General features: G+C 37.6%; 1 protein-coding gene across 5 annotated transcripts in view; it reads right to left on the bottom strand.

The window, feature by feature from the left end:
* The window catches only part of SNX14 (sorting nexin 14), an 88,085-nt gene extending 67,838 nt beyond the window's left edge, over positions 1 to 20,247 (bottom strand). For 2 of the 5 annotated variants that reach the window (XM_037039259.1, XM_037039260.1), the window contains exons 1-4: positions 19,959 to 20,247; positions 5,475 to 5,595; positions 4,056 to 4,132; positions 3,896 to 3,974 (exon numbers count right to left, since the gene is read on the bottom strand). In XM_037039259.1, the coding sequence (XP_036895154.1) occupies positions 3,896 to 3,974; positions 4,056 to 4,132; positions 5,475 to 5,595; positions 19,959 to 20,098 (417 nt within the window). In that variant the 5' untranslated portion in view covers positions 20,099 to 20,247. Of the gene's footprint in view, positions 1 to 3,895; positions 3,975 to 4,055; positions 4,133 to 5,474; positions 5,596 to 7,411; positions 7,513 to 19,958 lie in introns of all 5 variants that reach the window. The other 3 variants (XM_037039261.1, XM_037039262.1, XM_037039263.1) reach the window with 2 other exon arrangements.
* Between the last annotated feature and the right edge of the window lie 218 nt (positions 20,248 to 20,465).

Genomic DNA, 20,465 nt, shown 5'->3' with positions numbered 1-20,465 from the left:
TAAGGGGTCAAAATAAAGTGTCTGTGATCCCTTTGAAGAGAGGATAGTGGCTAGAAGTGGACAAGAAGGGAACTTCTGGGCTGCAGGCAATGTTTTGTTTCTTGATCTGGGTGCTGGTTATATACATATGTTCAATTTGTGAAAATTTTAGCTATTCAAGTTATATATGAAAAAGTAATAAAAAACAAAAGAAACCCTGGATAATAAACCTTCCATTTTTTTTTAGTCTGGGTGTAGCAATATATTAATTTTTTAAAGGACTTGGACAATAACTTTAAAAATCAGCAGAGAGGGAATGAAACAATGTGTCTGATCTGACTATATACTTATATACCTTCTCTGACAGCAATAATGAAGGTTGTGAATTCAAGATTTGAATGTTTTATTACAGAAACTAAACATTAGTTATATTGCCCTCACTGGTGTGTCTCAGTGGATTGAGCACCGGCCTGCAAAAATCAAGAGGTCTCTGGTTCCATCCCCAGTCAGGCCTGGGTTGTGGGCCAGGACCCCAGTTGGGGGCATGTGAGAAGCAACCAATCCATGTATCCCCTGCACGTCAATGTTTCTCTCCCTCTCTTTCTGCCTTCTCCTCTCTTTATAAATAAAGAAATATATATATATATATATATATTTTAACACCTAAACATTAGTTATATCTGCTGGGATATAAACAGGGGTAGGGTATCAGAGAGATTAGAAAATTTACCATTAAACATTTGGTCTTACTTCATTCCCAGATACAGTAAGATCGATCACCAAACTCTACTGATTTTACATCCTACATAGCTCTTTTTTACAGCCTCACTTTTCAGGTCCTCATCATCTCACCCCTATTGTGCAATAGCCTCTAAACGAATCTCCCTCCTTACATGCTAGCTTCCATCCCCATCTCCCATTAGAGCTGCCAAAGTGATCTTAAACATATATTTTGACCACATCCCTCCGTTGCATGAAACCCTGAACATATCAAACCACAATATATCAAAGTAAGAAAAGTGGAGCTGCACTGATTTTTGAAGGGGTGGGGAAAAGCTGCATAGCAGCAATTGAGACCATTTACTTCCTTTTTACCTCCCACTGCATCCTGTGAGTCACATCTAAAAACTCTAGATACACAGCTGAAAGTCACTGGCTTCTCTGTAATCAATTAAACTTCTTCAGCATGGCTCTTTAAGTCTTTTAATAATGTGATTTCAAAATGGCCATATAAAAACTGGTTAAAGACTAAGCCAGACCTGAGTTTTAGACTGAGTTCTGCTACCAACCAGCTATGAAACTTCAGAAAATTATTTAAACTCTCTAAACCCCAGTTTTGGTTAAATCATCTATAACAGCACCTACTTCACAGGCTGTGTGATTACATGAAATAATGAAAGTACAGTGATTAGCACAGTGCCTAATGTAAGTAATCAATAGATATTAGCTACCAGAATACTGTCTCTTCACTGTCTATATCGTCCACATTTTACCCTCCAGCTTACTGAACACTATACCTTGTTTCAAAGCCTCTCTTTCCTTTCAAAAGCTCTTCCCAAACCCTGATATGCCCTTTCCCAAACTCAGTCTGGCAAACTTCTAGCCACACTTCCTGACTGCCCCTCTCAACAGTTTATGCACTACTTCTTCTGTACTAATAATATACCTTATATATTTGTTCCATTATTCTCTGTATTACATTATATTGTAATTACCTGCTTATACATTTAATTCCCCTCCCAGAATGAAGTTCCTAGAAGAAAGGAACCATACCTTATCTCTCTTTTCATTCCTAGAGCCTAGTCTAGCTCCTGCCTATATAGCAAGATCTCAAAAGAATGTTTTTAAATTTGGAGCTAATATTTATTGAACACCAATAAGTGCCAGACACTAGGTAAAGAGTTTGGCAAAGTTTCCTTTTTTATTTTTAAAGAAATAAATCACCCCAGCCCTGACTGGTGAGGCTCAGTGGGTTGACTATCACCCTGCAAAATGAAAGGTTGCCAATTCAATTTCCAGTCAGGGCACATGCCTGGGGTGCAAGCCAGGTCCCCAGTTGGGGGTGTGCCAGAGGCAACTGATCAATGTTTCCCTCTCACATCAATGTTTCTCTACCTCTCTTTCCCTTTCCCTCCCTCAAAGATAAATAAGTAAATAGAAATACATGAGATGTCAAAGACATAAAAAATTGTCTTGCTAGAGATTTTGTCTTCAAAAGATTTCAAGTCACCTAGCTAGTGTAGCTCAGTGGACTGAGCACAGGCCTGCGAACCAGAGGATCGCGGTTTGATTCCCAGTCAGGGCACATGCTTGCATTGCAGGCCAGTTCCCAGCAGGGGACCCATGAGAGGGAACCATACACTGATATTTCTCTCCCTCTCTTCTTGCTTTCCCCTCTAAAGATAAATAAATAAAAGCTTAAAAAAATTGCAAATCATCAATCTCCAACAGAAATATAATGTGATCCACATGTGTAATTTTAAGTCTTCTATTAGCTACATTTTTAAAACAAAATACATTAATTTAATGGCGTATTTTATTTAACACATTATATCCAAAATATTATCATTTCAACATATAATCAATATAAAACATTTAATAACATAGTTTATGTTCCCTTTTCCTAAGTCCTCAAAATCCAGTGTATATTTTACACATACAGTATATCTCAACACATTTCAAGCATTTATTTGTAGCCACATGTGGCTAGTGGCTACCATACTGGACAGCACAGTCTTAAATCAGGGAATCTTGAGGATGAAAAACACCTTATAGTGGAAAAAGTCAAAAGCCATATGACTTCACTCAGATGTGGGATATAAAACTGAAAGCAACAAATGAACAAATAAAAACTCATAGATACTGAGAGCACTATGGTGGTTACCAAAGGAAAGGGGGATGGGTGAGGTAGTGAAGGGTAAAAGGTATCAAATATATGGTGACAAAAACAGATTTGACTTTGGGTGGTAAACAATGATGTATTACAGAATTGTACACCTGAAACTTATATAATTTTATTAACCAATATCACCCCAATAAATTTAATTTTAAAAAATAAGACCTTACAGAAGAAATGAAAAAGAAAAATGCCAGGGGGTTGGCATTCATGCAGCAAAGTTTCAGGTACAGATGGATACAAACTGGGAAAAAGGATAACTAGGTAGGATTCAGATGTCTAATGCTCTTCTTCAACTAATTACCATTCAGTTTCTTTTTAAAAATTTTATTCTTGTTCAATTACAGTTGTCTGTATTTTCTCCCCCCACACCATTCAATTTCTTAATTCAATACTTATATCTCAGCTACCAACAATGTAGCCAGCCCTACACTTGGTTCTTGGAATAAATAAGACCCCTTTGCATGCCTTCAAGGACTTGACTGCTTTCTCAAACCAACAGAGAAGACAAGTGTCTAAAAGAAATAACTATATATAAAATATATTACCAAAAAGATACATATAAAATGTGACTGGAACAAAGATAAGAACATGCTTTTCTACATTATGCAGAAACAGTGAAAAGAAATCCCATTTCCCATTCTACCCTTCAGTTACTATCAAAACTGGGGTCATAATTCAGTAAAATATACATTTGCTCCTTGTAGCTCAGGTTCTTCATTTTAAAAATACAAGTGGTCATTTCTACTGCCCTATCATAAAAATAACTTCTATTTATAGGAGTTAAGCAGTAACTAGGTACAACAGTACTTTCTTTGGTTAAAATGTCCATTTAAAATAGACATGGAATCTAAAAATATTTCTAGCTTACCATTCAAGTAGCATAGTTCATAATAATCAACTATCTTGACAGGTATTAATTTGGTAGCATATATTACATGTTCCATAATTAAACTTTCCATAGGTATTTAATATATTTCTTGCTTGAGCACATTTGGCAATATTAATTAAATCAGTTACCTCCGAGAGAGATGCATCAACCTTGGAAGAAATTTTCATGTCTAACCATGGCTGGTAGTTTTCAAGTAGCAAGGAAGGCCTAAAACAAATCATACAGTTAAACTGCTTGAAATCCAAAATGTATTTGGAAGGATCAACAAATAAAAACAGTTTGACTTACCTATGTCGTTTACATTTCACTTTACCACAAACAGCACAGCAACGACCTTGAGGAAATAATTCTTGAAGTCCTAACTGCTAAAAAAAGGCAAATAGGGGGAGGAGAGGGTAGAAATTTATCTTTATTTTACATACTATCTTTACTGAACAGAATCAATTTTTCCAATGTTTGTTGATCAATGTATGACAGAAGACTTTAATTATTGTTTCCTTTAACACTAAAACCACTCTTGGTAATAAACACTACTTCCTAAACTAAACAGACAACAGCCAAAAATCCCTAATGAAATGGTTTACAATATACCTAAGCCATATTTCCAAGGTTACATACAATTCAATTGTCATGCTTGTTTATTTAAAAAAAACAATCAATCTATATTTGAAAATAATGATCTACTGCAAAAGTATAAGAAAAAACTATTTTCTATTTCTCCAAACCTAGAATTTAGGGATGGAGAAGATATGTGGTAACGAGCAGGGTTACAGACCACCACTTTCATGTGTGTTTCCTTGAGGAGAAATACCAAACCTGAGATGAGGGACTGCATCGATTTGAGGAATTGTCACGTAAGACTCTAACAGATCCCATTAAATCCTGATCAACACAATACGGACTTTACCAGAGATAGTTTTAATATGCTACCATCTTTTTCAAATTTCAAAAATACAAATTATTTTGGTTAAGCAAATTGAGTATGTGTTTCTATGGAACAAAACAAATGACATTTAGGAAATTAACAGGGTTAATTTAACCCAGAGTTTCCTAACTGTGCCTGTCCCTCAGAACCACCTGGAAAGCTTTTGTAAAAATACTAATTATGCCCTTGTGGCTCAGTGAATTGAATACCAGCCTGTGAACCAAAGGATCACTGGTTTGATTCCCAGTCAGGGCACATGCTCTGGGTTACAGACCAAGTCTCCAACAGGGGCCTTTGAGAGGCAACCACACATTGCTGTTTCTCTTCTCTATCTCCTTCCCTTCCCCTCTCTAAAAATAAATAAAATCCTAAAAAAAAAGAGTACTGATTATAAGGCTATTACAGAACTATTTAATCAAAATCTGTAGGGCCCAGGAATCTTTAAAGATTCCCCAGGGGATTCTACTGTACAACCAACTATGGGAATCTCTGTTTAATTTTACTATCCTCGTTGTTAAAATACAGTTAGAGGACACCTTAAAATTATGGATACAATTATCTGAGAATTTTGTATTTCCTTTTTACAGCTCTTCCTAGAAGAACTGGACCTTAAAATTATACACATATATAAATTTCACTTTGATTTTCTGATCTCTTCCATTATTAAGGAGTACATGCATTTTTTAAAAATAATGACTGCTGTAGCACACTTTCAATGATAACATCAAATGGCATAGGGTCATACATACTGACTTTTTAAAATAAGAACACATAAATTTTACCTTCGGTTTGTATTTTATTGTGAAGAATATATTTGGTAAGAGAGAATCAGGCCCTAATAAGCAGTAGAATGTGACGACTCCAGCAACAAATGACCAGAAGATCATTAAAACACGAAGATACCTTAGAAATAAATGAAAATAAGTATTAGAATCAAAATAAATATAACACTAAGTTGTCCCTTCATTGATTTAACAAGTATTTATTAAGCACCTACTATATCACCTACTATATTTCTCCAATCATGATTTGCTGTTACATATTTATTAGCTATAAGAATCACGGAATGTATGCTATCGAAAGAATATTTCACTTAAAGCATGAAGAAGTATATTTTGCAAGGTATATAAAGGTCTAATCATTATGTTGTACAATTGAAACAAATGTATTGCCAATAGTAATTAAATAAATTTTAAAAATAAATAAAATGGGGAGAATCTTAAAAATAAAATATTAGGAAGTATAAATTCTCAATATTTCAAAATTTGGTCCTCAGGATGTCATGCTTAACTTGCCTATACTTCATCTTGCATTTTCTATCTTGCAGATTACCATCTAATGATACTGTATTATTCGCACCCCACCAAAATTGATTATTTTTCATTTAAAAAAAAAAGCCTTGGCTGGTGTGGCTCAGTGGACTGAATGCCAGCCTTTGAGCCAAGAGGTCACTGGTTTGATTCCCAGTCAGGGCACATGCATGGGTTGTGGGGCCAGGTCCCCAGTTGGGGGTAAGCAAGAGGCAGCCAGCTGATATTTCTCTCTCTCTTCCTCCCTCCCTTCTCTTCTCTCTAAAAGTAAATAAATAAAATTTTTTAAAAAAATTTTACTGAGTGCCCATTTTATTCTACACAGTACTAGGTTGTGAGGACATAGTAGGAAACACCAGTGACATTGTCTCTATTTGATGGAAAATGCTGTCTGGTAGGTATAATAGGTAAGTAAATGAGTGCAATACAGTGTGATCATATGTTCCCTATTATGACAGAGAAAGTACACATAACATGGGAATACCTGAGGCAGAACAAACAGCCAAAATTTGAAAGGACAGAAAATTTTTTCAGAGAAAGTAGTTTCTACATAAAAATTTTGAGTAAAAGAAAAACAACAGAAGAGCATAGGGTAGAAAAATGAGGGATTGGAGGCGAGGTACAGGAATTCAAACAAGAGAACTACATGGCTAAGATCTGAGCACAGTTATAAGGAAGAAGCAGGTTTGAGATTAATCTAAAAAAAACAATGCTATAGTGTTACAAGTTAACAGTCATGTTCAAGTGTCAGGCAGCCCTCACACTGCACAATTCTGATATGCACAAATTCCAGTTATCATAATTTTATGAAATATCAGCCCTCCAACTATACAGTCAAAATGCCAGTTACCACATTATGTTAACTGTAAGTAAATGAACCAAATATAAACTTTGGTGCTGGCTTTTCAGTCCACAAATGACTACGTAGTAAGAAGAAAATGAAGTCAGTCCACAGAGAGAAGAAAAATGGAAGTGAAGAAAACATCCACTAAATACCTATTACTAAAGTCTCTCACTCAACACTTAAACATTAACAAGGTTACCACCCACTTGAAAACCAGCCGCAGCTTAATGCTGCCAGCAGAATGAAATACAAACCCCTTAAACCTTTATGGTCCCTTTCAATCTGCTCCCAGCTCACCTTTATACCCTTATTTCTTCCCATTCCTTTATACAAAGCTTCACTTTCATCAAGATAGCACACTTCACATCAAGTTTAAAAAAAAAAACCCTATGGTAACTACCACACTGTTGTCTATGAGTTTTTGTCTTATGTCATCTTAATAAATTTATGTCTAGAAACTAACTCAAATTATAGAGGTATTCACAGAAAAAATAATGATATTAATGTCCATAACTGCTTATCAAAAATCATTTTAAGCCAGACAGATATGGTTCAGAATTCTTACTTTTTAGGATTCTTGCAGAATTTTATAGTACATATTTCAAATATAATATAACACCCCCAATGAGGTCTGATTCAGTATTCCATAATCAGATATTAATATGTCTGCAGTAAAACATGAACAATAAAAATAAGAAATAAATACTGTAAATAGTCTCATGTCTGTTCGGGTCAAGTTTTGTAATTAAATGTAATTAATTGGTGCCAAAGTTAGGAAGAAAATTACTTCTTCAGAATTACAGATTAGGGATTATAGATCCATATTTAGACTGAAAGTCAATAAACATCACAATGCAATATGTGTGGGCTATAACTAAGGCATTATTTAAAAAGGAAACCTATAGCTTTAAATGCACTAACCCCGAGTTTATGAACCAAGGGTGACTTTCCCCCACCAGGGAACACATGGAGACATTTTTTTATTGTCACAACTGCAGATAGTAGAATTGGAGGAGTGCACTATTGGTATCAAGCGGCTAGAGGCAAAGGCTCCTACTAAATATCCTAAAATGCACACAGAACAGCCCCGCATTACAAAGAAGTATCTGACCCAAATTAGAGCTGAGGTTGAGAAACCCTGCATTAATCAGACAAAAAAGACCAAAAAGAAATACTGAGCCTGGCTGGTGTAGCTCAGTGGATTGAGCACAAGCCTGAGAACCAGAAGATCACGGTTCAATTCCCCGTCAGGGCACATACCTGGGTTGCAGGCCAGTTCCCAGCAGGGGACGCATGAGAGGCAACCGTACATTGATATTTCTCTCCCTCTCTCCTTCCCTTCCCCTCTAAAGATAAATAAATAAAATCTTTTTTTTAAAGAAAGAAATGCTGAAAACGAACAAGCTAAGCATTCAGAAAGTTGGGGGGAAAACAGCAAAGTGAAATGCACAAAAAGAAAGGAAACAGTAGAGAAGAACAAATCAATAAAGTAAACAACAATGACCAGAGATAATAAAATATATTAGTTCTTTGGAAAAATTAGTAAAATAAGGAAACTGCTAACTGGATACTACTGGAACTTACTAGGTCACCAATTTCTCTAAACACTAATTAAGAGAAAACAGTAAGCATTTACCCTACTTTTCCAATTTGAGCTGCTCTTCATTGTAACTAAACAGACCTACTGCATGCAGTAAAGCAATCCTACTGAAAACAAAAGGAAAAAATTTCAAATTTAAAACTACAGAATAAATGAAAGAATGAGAAAATCATCATGATGAAGTAACTATAATGAAGTAACTGATTCAGTGAATAACTAACTGGTAAAACAAATAGAAAGTTTGTTTTGGTTTTTGAAAGTTTGTTTTATACCTTACCTAGCAAAGTATCAGGTATCACTACCTGAATCCACAAAAGTGAGGCTACTTTTGATATAAAAATGATATAATAGAAATACTTGAGTGAAGTATTTCTTGTATCAAAGTATTCTTGTACTCCACTGAAAAAATCTAAACCTAAAAGAGCCTACAGATCTAACTCCCTGTCTACAAAAAATGTCAGAGTGAGAATAAAAAAAACAAGACAACATGAGAAAACCATCAGCAAAACCCAGTGCGTGCACAAATTACCTAATTTCTTCAAGAAATTGAGGGCCAGGGAGAGGAAAAAGAGAGCGCGATGAAGAATTTTCTAAGTCAGGTTAACAAACTATAAACTATGGCTTCTGGGCCACATGCCACATGCTTTGGTAGAGCCCTTAAGCTAAAAAAGGTTCCCACATTTGTTTTACACTACGGGTAGAATGCAGATTGGTATAGCCACTGTGGAAAGCAGTATGGAAATACCTCAAAAAATTAAAAATGGATTAGCCTTTTGATTCAGCAATCCCACTTTTGGGAATATATCCAAAGGAACCCAAAATACTAACTCAAAAGGACACAAGCACCCTTATGTTCATTTCAGTGTTATTCATAATTGCCAAGATATGGAAGTAGCCCACGTGTCTACCAGTAGATGAGTGGATAAAACAACTATGGGACATTTATACGATGTAATAATACTCGGCCATAAAAAAAGAAGAAAACTGTACCATTTGTGACAGTAAGGATGGACCTGGAGAACATTATGCTAAGTAAAGTAAGCCAGTCAGAGAAAGGCAAATACCATATGATTTCATTCATATGTGGAATCTAATGAAACTGAACTAACAAGGAAAATAGAGTCAGACTCATAAATAGAGAGCAGGATGACAGCTGCAGGTGGGGGATTTATCTAAGAAAAAGAAGATGATCAAAAATATGAACAATAAAATGAGAAACTCACAACTATCAACAACTGAACCTAAAAAAAACTCCAGAAGAACAAACTAAGCCAACAACTAGAACAGGAACAGAATCACAAAAATAGAGATTACATGGAGAGTTATCAGAGGGGGGTGGGGGAGGGGAAGAATGAGGGAAAAGGTACAAGGAATAAGAAGCACAAATGATAGGTACAAAACAGACAGGGGGAGGAGGTTAAAAATAATACGGGAACTAGAAAAGCCAAAGAACTTATATGTACGACCCATGGACATGAACTAAGGTGGGGAAATGCTGATGGAAATGGGGGTGTAGGGCAGAGGGGAGTAAAGGGGAGAAAAAAAACAGGACAACTGTAATAGCATAATCAATAAGATATATTAAAATAAATAAATAAATAATATTAATTTAAAAAATAAAAGTAGAACTTCCAGCCAGGATGAAGGCGTAGGTCCATGTTTCACTTCCTCGTACAACCAAAAGAAGGTTTTGTTTTAGAAAAACAAAAACCACCAAAGAACTTATATGTATGACCCATGGACATCAACTAAGGGGAAGAATGCAGGTGGGAGGGGGGTATAAGGCAGAAGGGAATAAAGGGGGTAAATACAGGACAACAGTAATAGCATAATCAAATAATATATTTTTTAAAGATTTTATTTATTTATTTAAGGGTAAGAGAAGGAGAGAGGGAGAGAAACATCAACGTGTGGTTGCCTCTCGCATGCCCCACACTGGGGACCTGGCCTGCAACCCAGGCATGTGCCCTGACTGGGAATCGAACCATGGCCCTTCAGTTCCCAGGCCTGCGCTCAATCCACTGAGCTACACCATCCAGGGCCAATAAAATATATTTTAAAAAATAAAAATAAAAACCAATCAGAACTGCTGGAAAATTGAACTGTATGAAATTCTGACAACCAAGGAGTTAAAGAAGAAACATTCATCCAAACTAGTAAGAGGGGCAGTGACAGGCAGCCCAGGTGGAAAGGACACGCAGGCAAGGCAGTGGCTAGAGGACTGGGCAGTCCCACATTCACATGTGGTTAAACTAGGAGGAACAACTAGAGTGCAAGACAGATCACGACACCCAGGGCTCTATCACAGGTAGAGTAAAACCTCAGAACTTCTGGCTGTAAAAACCTGTGGGTGTTGTGGCAGCAGAAGAAACTGCCAGTCTCTTTAAAGAGAGGAAAGAGCCCAGCCAGTGGCATTGTTCCCTCTCAGACTCCTCCCCCACATACAACGACACAATGCAGCAAAGTGGGTTGTCTCGTCCTGGTGAATACCTAAGGCTCTGCCACTTACAACATAACAGGTGCACCCAGATAAAGAAATAGCTCACATGGCCCAAATGAAAGAACAGATCAAAACTCCAGAAAAAAATTAAGTGATAAGGAGATAGCCAACCCATTAGACCCAGTTCAAAACACTGGTAATCAGGATGCTCTCAGAAATAATTAAGTATAACCACAAAATAAAGGAAAGAGTGAAGACTATACAAAGTAAAAAAAATATACAGAGAACAACAGTGAAGGGAATGAAACCAGGACTCAAACCTGGTTGGAACAAAAGAAATAAACATTCATTCGGAACAGAATGAAGAAACAAGAATTCAAAAAAATGAGGAGAGGATTAGGAACATCTGGGACCACTTTAAATGTTCCAACATCCGAAACACAGGGGTGTAAGAGAACAGGAAGAGCAAGAAATTGAAAACTTATTTGAACATATAATGAAGGAAATCTCCCGGGATCTGGAGAAGGAAACACACTTCTAGGAAGCCCAGGAAGCTCAAAGAACTCCAAAGAAGTTGGACCCAAAGAGAAAGACACCAAGACACATCATAATTAAACTGCCAAAGAGAAGGAGAATCTTAAAAGCAGCAAGAGAAAAAGAGACAGTTACCTACAAAGGAGTTCCTGTAAGACTACCAACTGATGTCTCAAAATAAACCTTATAGAAAAAAAACATGCTGGAAAGAAATATTCAAAATAATGAAAAGCAGTGACCTACATTCAATATTATTCTACCCAGCAAAGCTACCACTTAGAATAGAAGGGAAAATAAAGTGCTTTCCAGATAAGGTAAAGTTAAAGAAGTTCATCATCACCAGATCCTTATATTATGAAGTGTTAAAGGGACTTACTTAAGAAAGATTGAAACTATGAACAGTAAAATGACAACAAACTCACAACTATCAACAACCGAACCTAAAAACAAAAACAAAAATGAACTAAGCAAACAGCTAGAACAGGAATAGAATCACAGAAATGGAGATCACATGGAGGGTTATCAGTGGGGAGGGGGGAAAGGAGAATAGGGGAAAGGTACAGGGAATAAGAAGCATAATTGGTAGGTACAAAATAGACAGTGGAAGATTAAGAACAGTATAGGAAATGGAGAAGCCAAAGAACTTATATGTACAACCCATGGACATAAACTAAGGTGGGGGCGGAATGCTGGAAGGAGGGCGTGCAGGGCAGACGGGTGATAAAGGGGAAAAAATGGGACATCTGTAATAGCATAATTCATAAAATATTCCTTTAAAAATAAAGGTAAAAATACACACAAAAAATAATACGTAATTCACAGAGTTGTTAGGATGACTAAATAAATATATAAAAGTGCTAAAAGCGTGTTACATACTAAGGTAAGCATACCTAAGTCAGTTGTGGCAATTTAAAAAGTCATAAAAAATAATAAATGTGTTAAAAAAGTAGGTACCATATACAGAAGGCTATATATATGATAAAATTATAAATTGCAGGTAAAAGTGATTAGAATGTTAACAAAAGTAGTCATCTCTGAATGTAAATTTATGAGTGATTTTTAACATCACTGTATTTTCTTACTTCATAATTTATATGAATCAATGTTACTTAGGAAGTTAATAATAAATATTATTCTTCATGTCTTTGTAATATAATTTTAAAAGCTCAGACTTCTGAATCAGAATGACCTGCATTAGAATCCCACCTGCTCCTTACTGTCTATGAGCCTGAGCAAGTTATTTTACAACGGCAAGCTTCACTTTGCTCATTTGTGAAATGGAGCTAATAACGATCAAATAATTGAAAAGTATAACAAGAATGAACTACCACTATACACTCACTACAACAGCTCAATTAAACCTACAGACAATATCATTCTAATGTTTGAATTGTCAAACATTAGAAGAAGTGTAAATTGTTGTAACCACTCTGGAAAACTGTCTTGCAGTATCTACTTAATTTAAACAAATGGATACACTACGATGAAGCATTTCTATTCATGGGCACATACCAAAAAGAAAAAAGTACATATGTATATCAAAAGAAATACAAATAAGAATATTCACAGTAGTATTATTCATAACAGAAAATAACTGTAAACAACTTAAGTGCACTTCAACAACAGAATGGATAAACAAAGTATGGCATATTCCCAATAGAATACTACAAAATAAGAAAAGAGAATAAACTGCTGATTTATCCATAAATATAGATAAATCTCAGCCAGAGTTGAGAGGAGGAAACCAGATACAAGAAGACCATCTGATTTCATTTACATGAAATTCAAAATAAGCTGAAATGATGATACACAGTGATTGAGGAGGCTATTAACAAGGGAGCCTACAGAGGTGCTAGAAATAATTTTCTGGCTTAAGTTACTTACATAGGCAATCACATTTAAAAATTCTAAGAATTAATTAATTATGTGTTAGACACTTTTCTGTAAGTTATATCTCAAAAAAACTGAAGCTAATAATAGTATACCTATCTTACAATATTTTAAGAATATATGAGCCAAAAGTAAATGCTAACATTTAATAAGAGTATGTTCTATGTATTGAGCACATTTTAAGCACTATTTCCATGTAATAACCCATTTAATCATCAGAATGACCATATAATGTAGGTACTAGCATTATCCCCACTTAAGAAACGAGGAGACTGTGACAGACAAAAGCTAGATTACTTATCTGAAGTCATACACCTGGTAAATGGAGGAGTCAGAACCAATTCTTACAGTCAAGCTTCATATTTAAAACTTTCAACCACAACAATAAATTGCCTCATTAATAAATGAAAACTCAGCCCTGGCTGGTATAGATTGAGCATGGGCCTTCAAACCAAAGGATTGCAGTTCAATTCCCAGTCAGGGCACATGCCTGGGTTGCAGGCCAGTTCCCAGTAGGGGACACATGAGAAGCAACCATACATTGATATTGCTCTCCCTCTCTCCTTTCCTTCCCCTCTATAGATAAATAAATAAAATCTTTAAAAAAATAAATAAATGAAAACTCAACACAACACCTTAGTCAAACAAAACACTCACAAAGTGTTAGCTATTATTATTATTACTATTATTAGTAGAATTAACTCAAAATATTTCTTATTCTAACATTCAAATACTCAAAACTGTGGCCAATTTATATAATTGTAACTATGTTCCTAATTTGTCCTAACAATATCATAAAGGTGAAATCGTAAGTAACTTGATATATATAAAGTATGTTACTCTACTTTTTCAACAAATCACTTACAATAGTCTGAAGGTTATATCTATTTATCTTACCATGGATAAAATTCATAATCTCAATTCATATTGAAAGAAAAATTTATCTGCTTAAAAATACCCTGAAAGATCTTACGGAGTTAGTTTCAAAACTATAAGAGAAAAAATTTCAAAACCTTCTATAAATTTAACCACACAAAGGGAAAGCTTCAAATCTTCATACTGACCAGTGGAGATTTAAAAGTGAAAATTTCCTTTAAAGTTATTTCTAAAAATGAAGTGGTAAAGTGCTTGTGTAGAAATTACTTATTGATGATGAAACAGTTGTAATGGAAAGATTAATACAAGTGGTCTACAAACAGGACCATCTAAGTGCTAAATTTGCCATGTGTATTATTAGACATTTGTGATCTTTTGCCTACAGGATGTCTCAAAATGAACGTGCCTTCTTTGGTGCATGGCTCAAGAGTGGGGAGTATGCCCTGACCAGGGTAGCTCAGTTGGGCACTGTCCCACAATGTGGAAGGCACATACCTAGGTTGTGGACCTGGTCCTTAGTCAGGGTGCCCATACAAGAGGCAATCCAATTAATGTTTCTTTCACACACTGATGTTTCTCTCCCTCTCTTTTCCCTCCCTTCCCCTCTAAGAATAAATAAAATCTTTAAAAAAAGAAAAGATGAGGAGTATAAATCAGTCCTTCTTTCATTAAACATTTAGTAACTTTCAATTAAAAAATCATTTATTGCCCTGGCTGCTGTGGCTCAGTGGACTGAGTGCCAGCCTGTGAACCAAAGGGTCACAGGTTCAATTCTCAGCCCAGGACACATGCCTGGGTTGTGGGCCAGGGAGCATGCAAGAGGCAGCCATGCATTGATGTTTCTCTCCCTCTCTTTCTCTCTCCCTTCCCCTCTCTAAAAATAAATAAATAATATTTTTAAAAATCATTTATTGAAACTAGATATTGAGCTTATCTTCCAATTTCTTCTATTTCCATCGTTATGCCCCAAATGTTTTTATATATTAAATATATTTTTAAATTTCTGAACAGATGTACCTAGCACTCTTCCACTCTCAGAAGGGGCATGTTTCCTTGTATAACAATATTCCAGAGATAGTCTAAACATAAGTGTTTGTATGTACATGTGAATAGACATGTATTTTAAAGAATATCAAATAGTACACTGAAAAGTACACTATATGCACATTTCTGCATCTTCCAAAAAGTTTGTCCTGGGGAAAAAAGATTCTAACCATTCTTTTTTCACGACTAATGTGCCCTGGCTGGTGTGGCTCACTGGACTGAGCACCAGCCTTTTCTACAAAGTGAAAGGCTGCCAGTTCAATTCACTGCCAGGGCCCAGGCCAGGGTTGTGGGCCAGGTCCCCAGTTGGGGGTGTATCTCTAGCACATCGATGTTTCACTTTGCTCCCTCTCTTTCTCCCTCCCTTCCCCTCTCTCTAAAAATAAATACATAAATTTTTCTTTAAAAAAAAGAATAATGGAACTTCCAGCCAAGATGAAGGCACAGGTAGACACACTGTGCCTCCTCACACAACCAAAAGAAGGGCAACAACAATTTAAAAACAAAAAATAACCAGAACTGACAGAAAATTGAACTGTATGGAAGTCCAACAACCAAGGAGTTAAAGAAGAAACATCCATCCAGACCAGTAGGAGGGGCAGAGATGGGCAGCTGGGTGAAGAGGACTAGGAGCAAGGCTGGGACTGGAGGACCAGGGTGGGTAAAGCGGCGGCTGGCTGACCCTGGCAGCGGCTGGTGGAGTGTGTGGTTCCACATTTGCGTGCAGATAAACCAGGAGGAATAGCTGGGGAGCAAAACAGACCACACAACCCAGGGCTCCAGCACCAGGGAAATAAAGCCTCAAACCACTAATTGAAAACACCTGTGGGGGTTGAGGCGCCAGAGGGAGAAACTCCCAGCCTCACAGCAGAGTTCATTGGAGAGACCCACAGGATCCTAGAACATACACAAACCCACCCAGCTAGGAATCAGCACCAGAAGGGTCCACTTTGCTTGTGGGTAGCGGAGGAAATGACTGAAATATAGCAGAAAGCAGAGCGAGTACCACTGCTCCCTCTCGGATCCCTTCCCCACATACAGTGTCACTACACAGTGACATGGGTTGCCCTGCCCTGGTGAATGCCTAAGTCTCCACCCCTTACTAGTAACAGGCATGTGGAGACCAAAAAAATGGCTCAAATGAAAGAACAGATCAAAGCTTCCGAGAAACTACAACTAAGCAACAAAGAGAAAGAACTATCGGATGCACAGTTCAAAACACTGGTAATCAGGATGCTCAGAGAATTGGTTGAATTTGGCCACAAATTACCTGAAAAAACGAAGGCTATGATAAGTGAAACAAAGGAAAATGTACAAGGAACCAATAGTGATGGGAAGGAAACTGGGACTCAGCTCAATGGTGTGGACCAGAAGGAAGAAAGAAACATCCAACCAGAAAAGAATGAAGAAACAGGAATTCAAAAAAAATGAGGAGAGGCTTAGGAACCTCCAGAACATCTTTAAATGTTACAACACCCGTATTATAGGGATACCAGAAGGAGAGCAGGAAGAGCAACAAATTGAAAATTTATTTGAACAAATAATAAAGGAGAACTTCCCCAATCTGGCAAAGGAAATAGACTTCCAAGAAGTCCAGGAAGCTCAGAGAGTTCCAAAGAAGTTGTACCCAAGGAGGAACACACCAAGGCACATCATAGTTACATTACCGAAGATTAAAATGAAAGAGAGAATCTTAGAAGCAGCAGGAGATAAGGGGACAGTCACCTACAAAGGAGTGCCCATCAGACTGTCAGCTGATTTCTCAAAAGAAACCTAGCATGCAAGAAGGGACTGGAAAGAAGTATTCCAAGTCATAAAAGGGAAGGAACTACATCCAAGATTGCTCTACCCAGCAAAGCTATCATTTAGAATGGAAGGACAGATAAAGTGCTTCTCAGATAAGGTCAAGTTCAAGGAGTTCATCATCATCAAGCCCTTATTATTATATGAAATGTTAAAGGAATTTATCTAATAAAAAGAAGATAAAAATATGAACAGTAAAATGACAGCAAACTTACAGTTATTAACAACCACAGCTAAAACAAAAACAAACTAAGCAAGCAACTAGAACAGGAACAGAACCACAGAAATGGAGATCACATGGAGGGTTATCAACAGGGGAGAGTGGAAAGGGGAGAGAGGGGGAAAAGGTACAGACAATAAGTAGCATAAATGGTAAGTAGAAAACAGACAGGGGGAGGGTAAGAATAATATAGGAAATGTAGAAGCCAAAGAACTTATATGTATGCCCCATGGACATGAACTAAAGTGAGGAGGGAATGTGGGTGGGAGAGGGTGTGCGGGGCGGAGAAGAGTGAAGAGGAGAAAATGGGACAACTGTAATAGCATAATCAATAAAATATATTTTAAAAATAGAAATAAATTAATTAAAATAAAATTTAAAAAGTCTAATGCTTAAGATCATTTCTGCTGATTACAGCAGCAACAAATAAAAAATACCAAAAAAAATATATGCAAAGGCAATTTCAGTCAAAAGCTCAACCACTTGGAGGAAACAGCCAAGTATTATTTCCTTCTTTCTTTGTATAATACAAATAAAGATAGAGTGTACAGATGATATGGTATACAAATTATATAGTATCCTAGGACTTCTTAACAACATCAAAACTATGTTTAAGTCAAGAAGCTCAGAAATCTAGTTCAACATGCTCGTACATGGTTGTCCTACCTTGATGACCTAAAATGACCTCTCAAAGGACAAAAGTAAGAATCCCTGTACAAAACTTAATAATCACATAAAGTTACATGTCTTTCATACTAAATTTGTTAGTCTATTTTGGAATACCTTAAAGATGACAAAAAGCAAGTAAGTACTTAATAATTAGTTTGTACTCTGTTAAGGATTCTACTTCTTCAATACTCCTAGAGACATCTTACCATCACAATCAAAGCACATATTCCAGTAAAATATCAATTGCTATTTAAACCTAATATTATACAAATCTAGAATCAATCAATAAGAAAGCAAAGCATCAACAGTCACAAGAAAAATTTAGGGTTAAATTAAGTTACTGAATTCCCCATGATCTCACTCCTGTTCTTACCCTTGGGGACCAACTACCTCAAGATAAAGAGTAAGGTTGCTTTTTGCACTGCTGGCAGGAATGCAGACTGGTGCAGCCACTGTGGAAAGTAGTATGGAGATACCTTAAAAAATTAAAAATGGAATTGCCTTATGATCCAGCAATTCCGCTTCTCGGAATATATCCAAAGAAATCTGAAACACTAACTTAAAAGAACATAAGCACCCCTATAGTCATTGCAACATTATTTATAACAGCCAAGATTTGGAAGCAGCCCAAGTGTCCATCAGTAGATGAGTGGATAAAAAAGCTGTAGTACATTGAGTACCACATGAGTTGTATACACAGTGTAATACTACTTAGCCGTTAAAAAAGAATGGGGGAAAAAAAAAGAATGGGAAATCTTACCCTTTGCAACAGCATGGATGAACCTGAAGAATATTGCCATGTAAAATAGGCCAGTCAGAGAAAGACGGTGCCATATTATTTCACTCATATGTGGAATCTAATTAACAAAATTAACTAACAAAATATAGAGAAACAGAGAACAGACTGACAGCTTTCAGAGGGAAGGAGAGTTGGGGGGATGGGTGGGTGAAAAGGTGAAACGATTAAGCAAAACCAAAGAAGAAAAAAAAACAAAAATAAGGACACAGAAAACAAAATGACGATTACCAGAAAAGGGGCAGGGGTAGGTAAGGTAGAGGAGGGTAAAGGGAGGATAAACTGCGATGAAAGGAGACTTGACTTGGGGCGATGAACATGCGATATGATATACAGATGATACATTATATAGAATTGTACCTATATAATTTATTGACCAATGTCACCCCAACAAATTCAATAAAAATAAAAGAGTAAAGTTGATTGCATGTTCAAAAAAGAGAAAACGTCACGCAGATGCTGTCGCTGACAACCGTCTCAGACTTCTTTCCACCAAAAGCAAATCTGGAAATAATTTTAAAGGAAAAGTTCTCCTCTACTGCCTATTCAATCGCTACCTTTCTATAAGTAGTAAAAAAGAACAGAAATCTACAAGTTTATTTCAGGGGCAGAACCTTTCCATTTCAAAACGTCAACTGAATTTACCAATTTTAACTCTCGGCTTCTCTTTTAGGATATTCTTTTAGAATATTCTCTTCTAGGAGTATTCTAGAGATGTTGAGGCAGGTACCAATTCGCTTTCTGACTTAGGTTCGACAAATCTTTGTGACAGCCCGTTTAACCAACACCAATTCAGCTGTGAGATTGTATGCGTGGGTGTGCGCAAGGTGGAGAGTCAGGGGAGTCTGCCTAAACTGCGGCTCCCTCGGGACCTTGAACCCTACGCTGTCAGCTGACTGACTGGTCCGCCCCGGTGCGGTCTCTAATTGGGCTGGACATACAGATGGCACCCCTCTGAAAAACATCTGGGTAAAGAGGTAAGAATCGAGGGCAGCTAGCTTAGGAGACTAGGCCTGGGGAAAGGGGACACTTGAACTCAACCAGCGCTCGCACTTCCGGGGCCCCCGATTCTCCGTCCGGCTCCCTGACACCGCTCTCCCCAGAGGCCTCGCGGCCGGCCCAAGACCCCTCAGCTACACAGCGCAGGTTTGCATCCACAGAGGCGAGCCACACAGGCCAGCGGCCCCGGTTTCAGAAAGCAGCCGCCAGGGGCCCGGCCGGCTCCGCACTGCGGCGTTACCTGTTCAGGAGCAGTGAGGCGGCACTGAGGCAGAGCAGCAGGAAGCAGAAGAGAGGGTACTGGCGACAGATCTCGCGTCCCAGGTCCAGCCGCAGCCGCTGCTTCAGTTTCTCCCCCATCGTCCGCACCCAGGGGACCATCTCTGGCGTGGCTGTGAAGCTGTGCTGTAGACCGAGGCTGAGGTCGAAGCGACCCCCATTAACCTCTTGTGTGTCCGGCAGAGCCGACTCACAGAGCCGCCGACTGGCGGGCTGTCTGCCCGCTGCAGACGCCCAAAGCCCCGCCCAAGGCCCCTGCCGCGCGTGCGCAGCCGCGGGCTGAGCCGATAGCCCCAAGATGTGCCAGAGGTCGTCACACCGTGGGAGCGCCCCCTAGCGTCTAGCCGCTCCGCGCTCCAGGCGGGAGCTGCATGCCGTCCCCAAGAAAGATCCTGCTGATCTGGCAAGACACCTTGCTCGGAAATCGGGGGTAAAATTGCAGCACTCAGTAACCTATTTTTCGAAGAGA

This window comes from Sturnira hondurensis, unplaced genomic scaffold, assembly GCF_014824575.4.
Source record: "Sturnira hondurensis isolate 20B ecotype Veracruz unplaced genomic scaffold, ASM1482457v3 Scaffold0025370, whole genome shotgun sequence".
Taxonomy (NCBI): domain Eukaryota; kingdom Metazoa; phylum Chordata; class Mammalia; order Chiroptera; family Phyllostomidae; genus Sturnira; species Sturnira hondurensis.
Note: the sequence above shows the minus strand (reverse complement) of the source record. Positions and strands in the feature narration are given on the sequence as shown.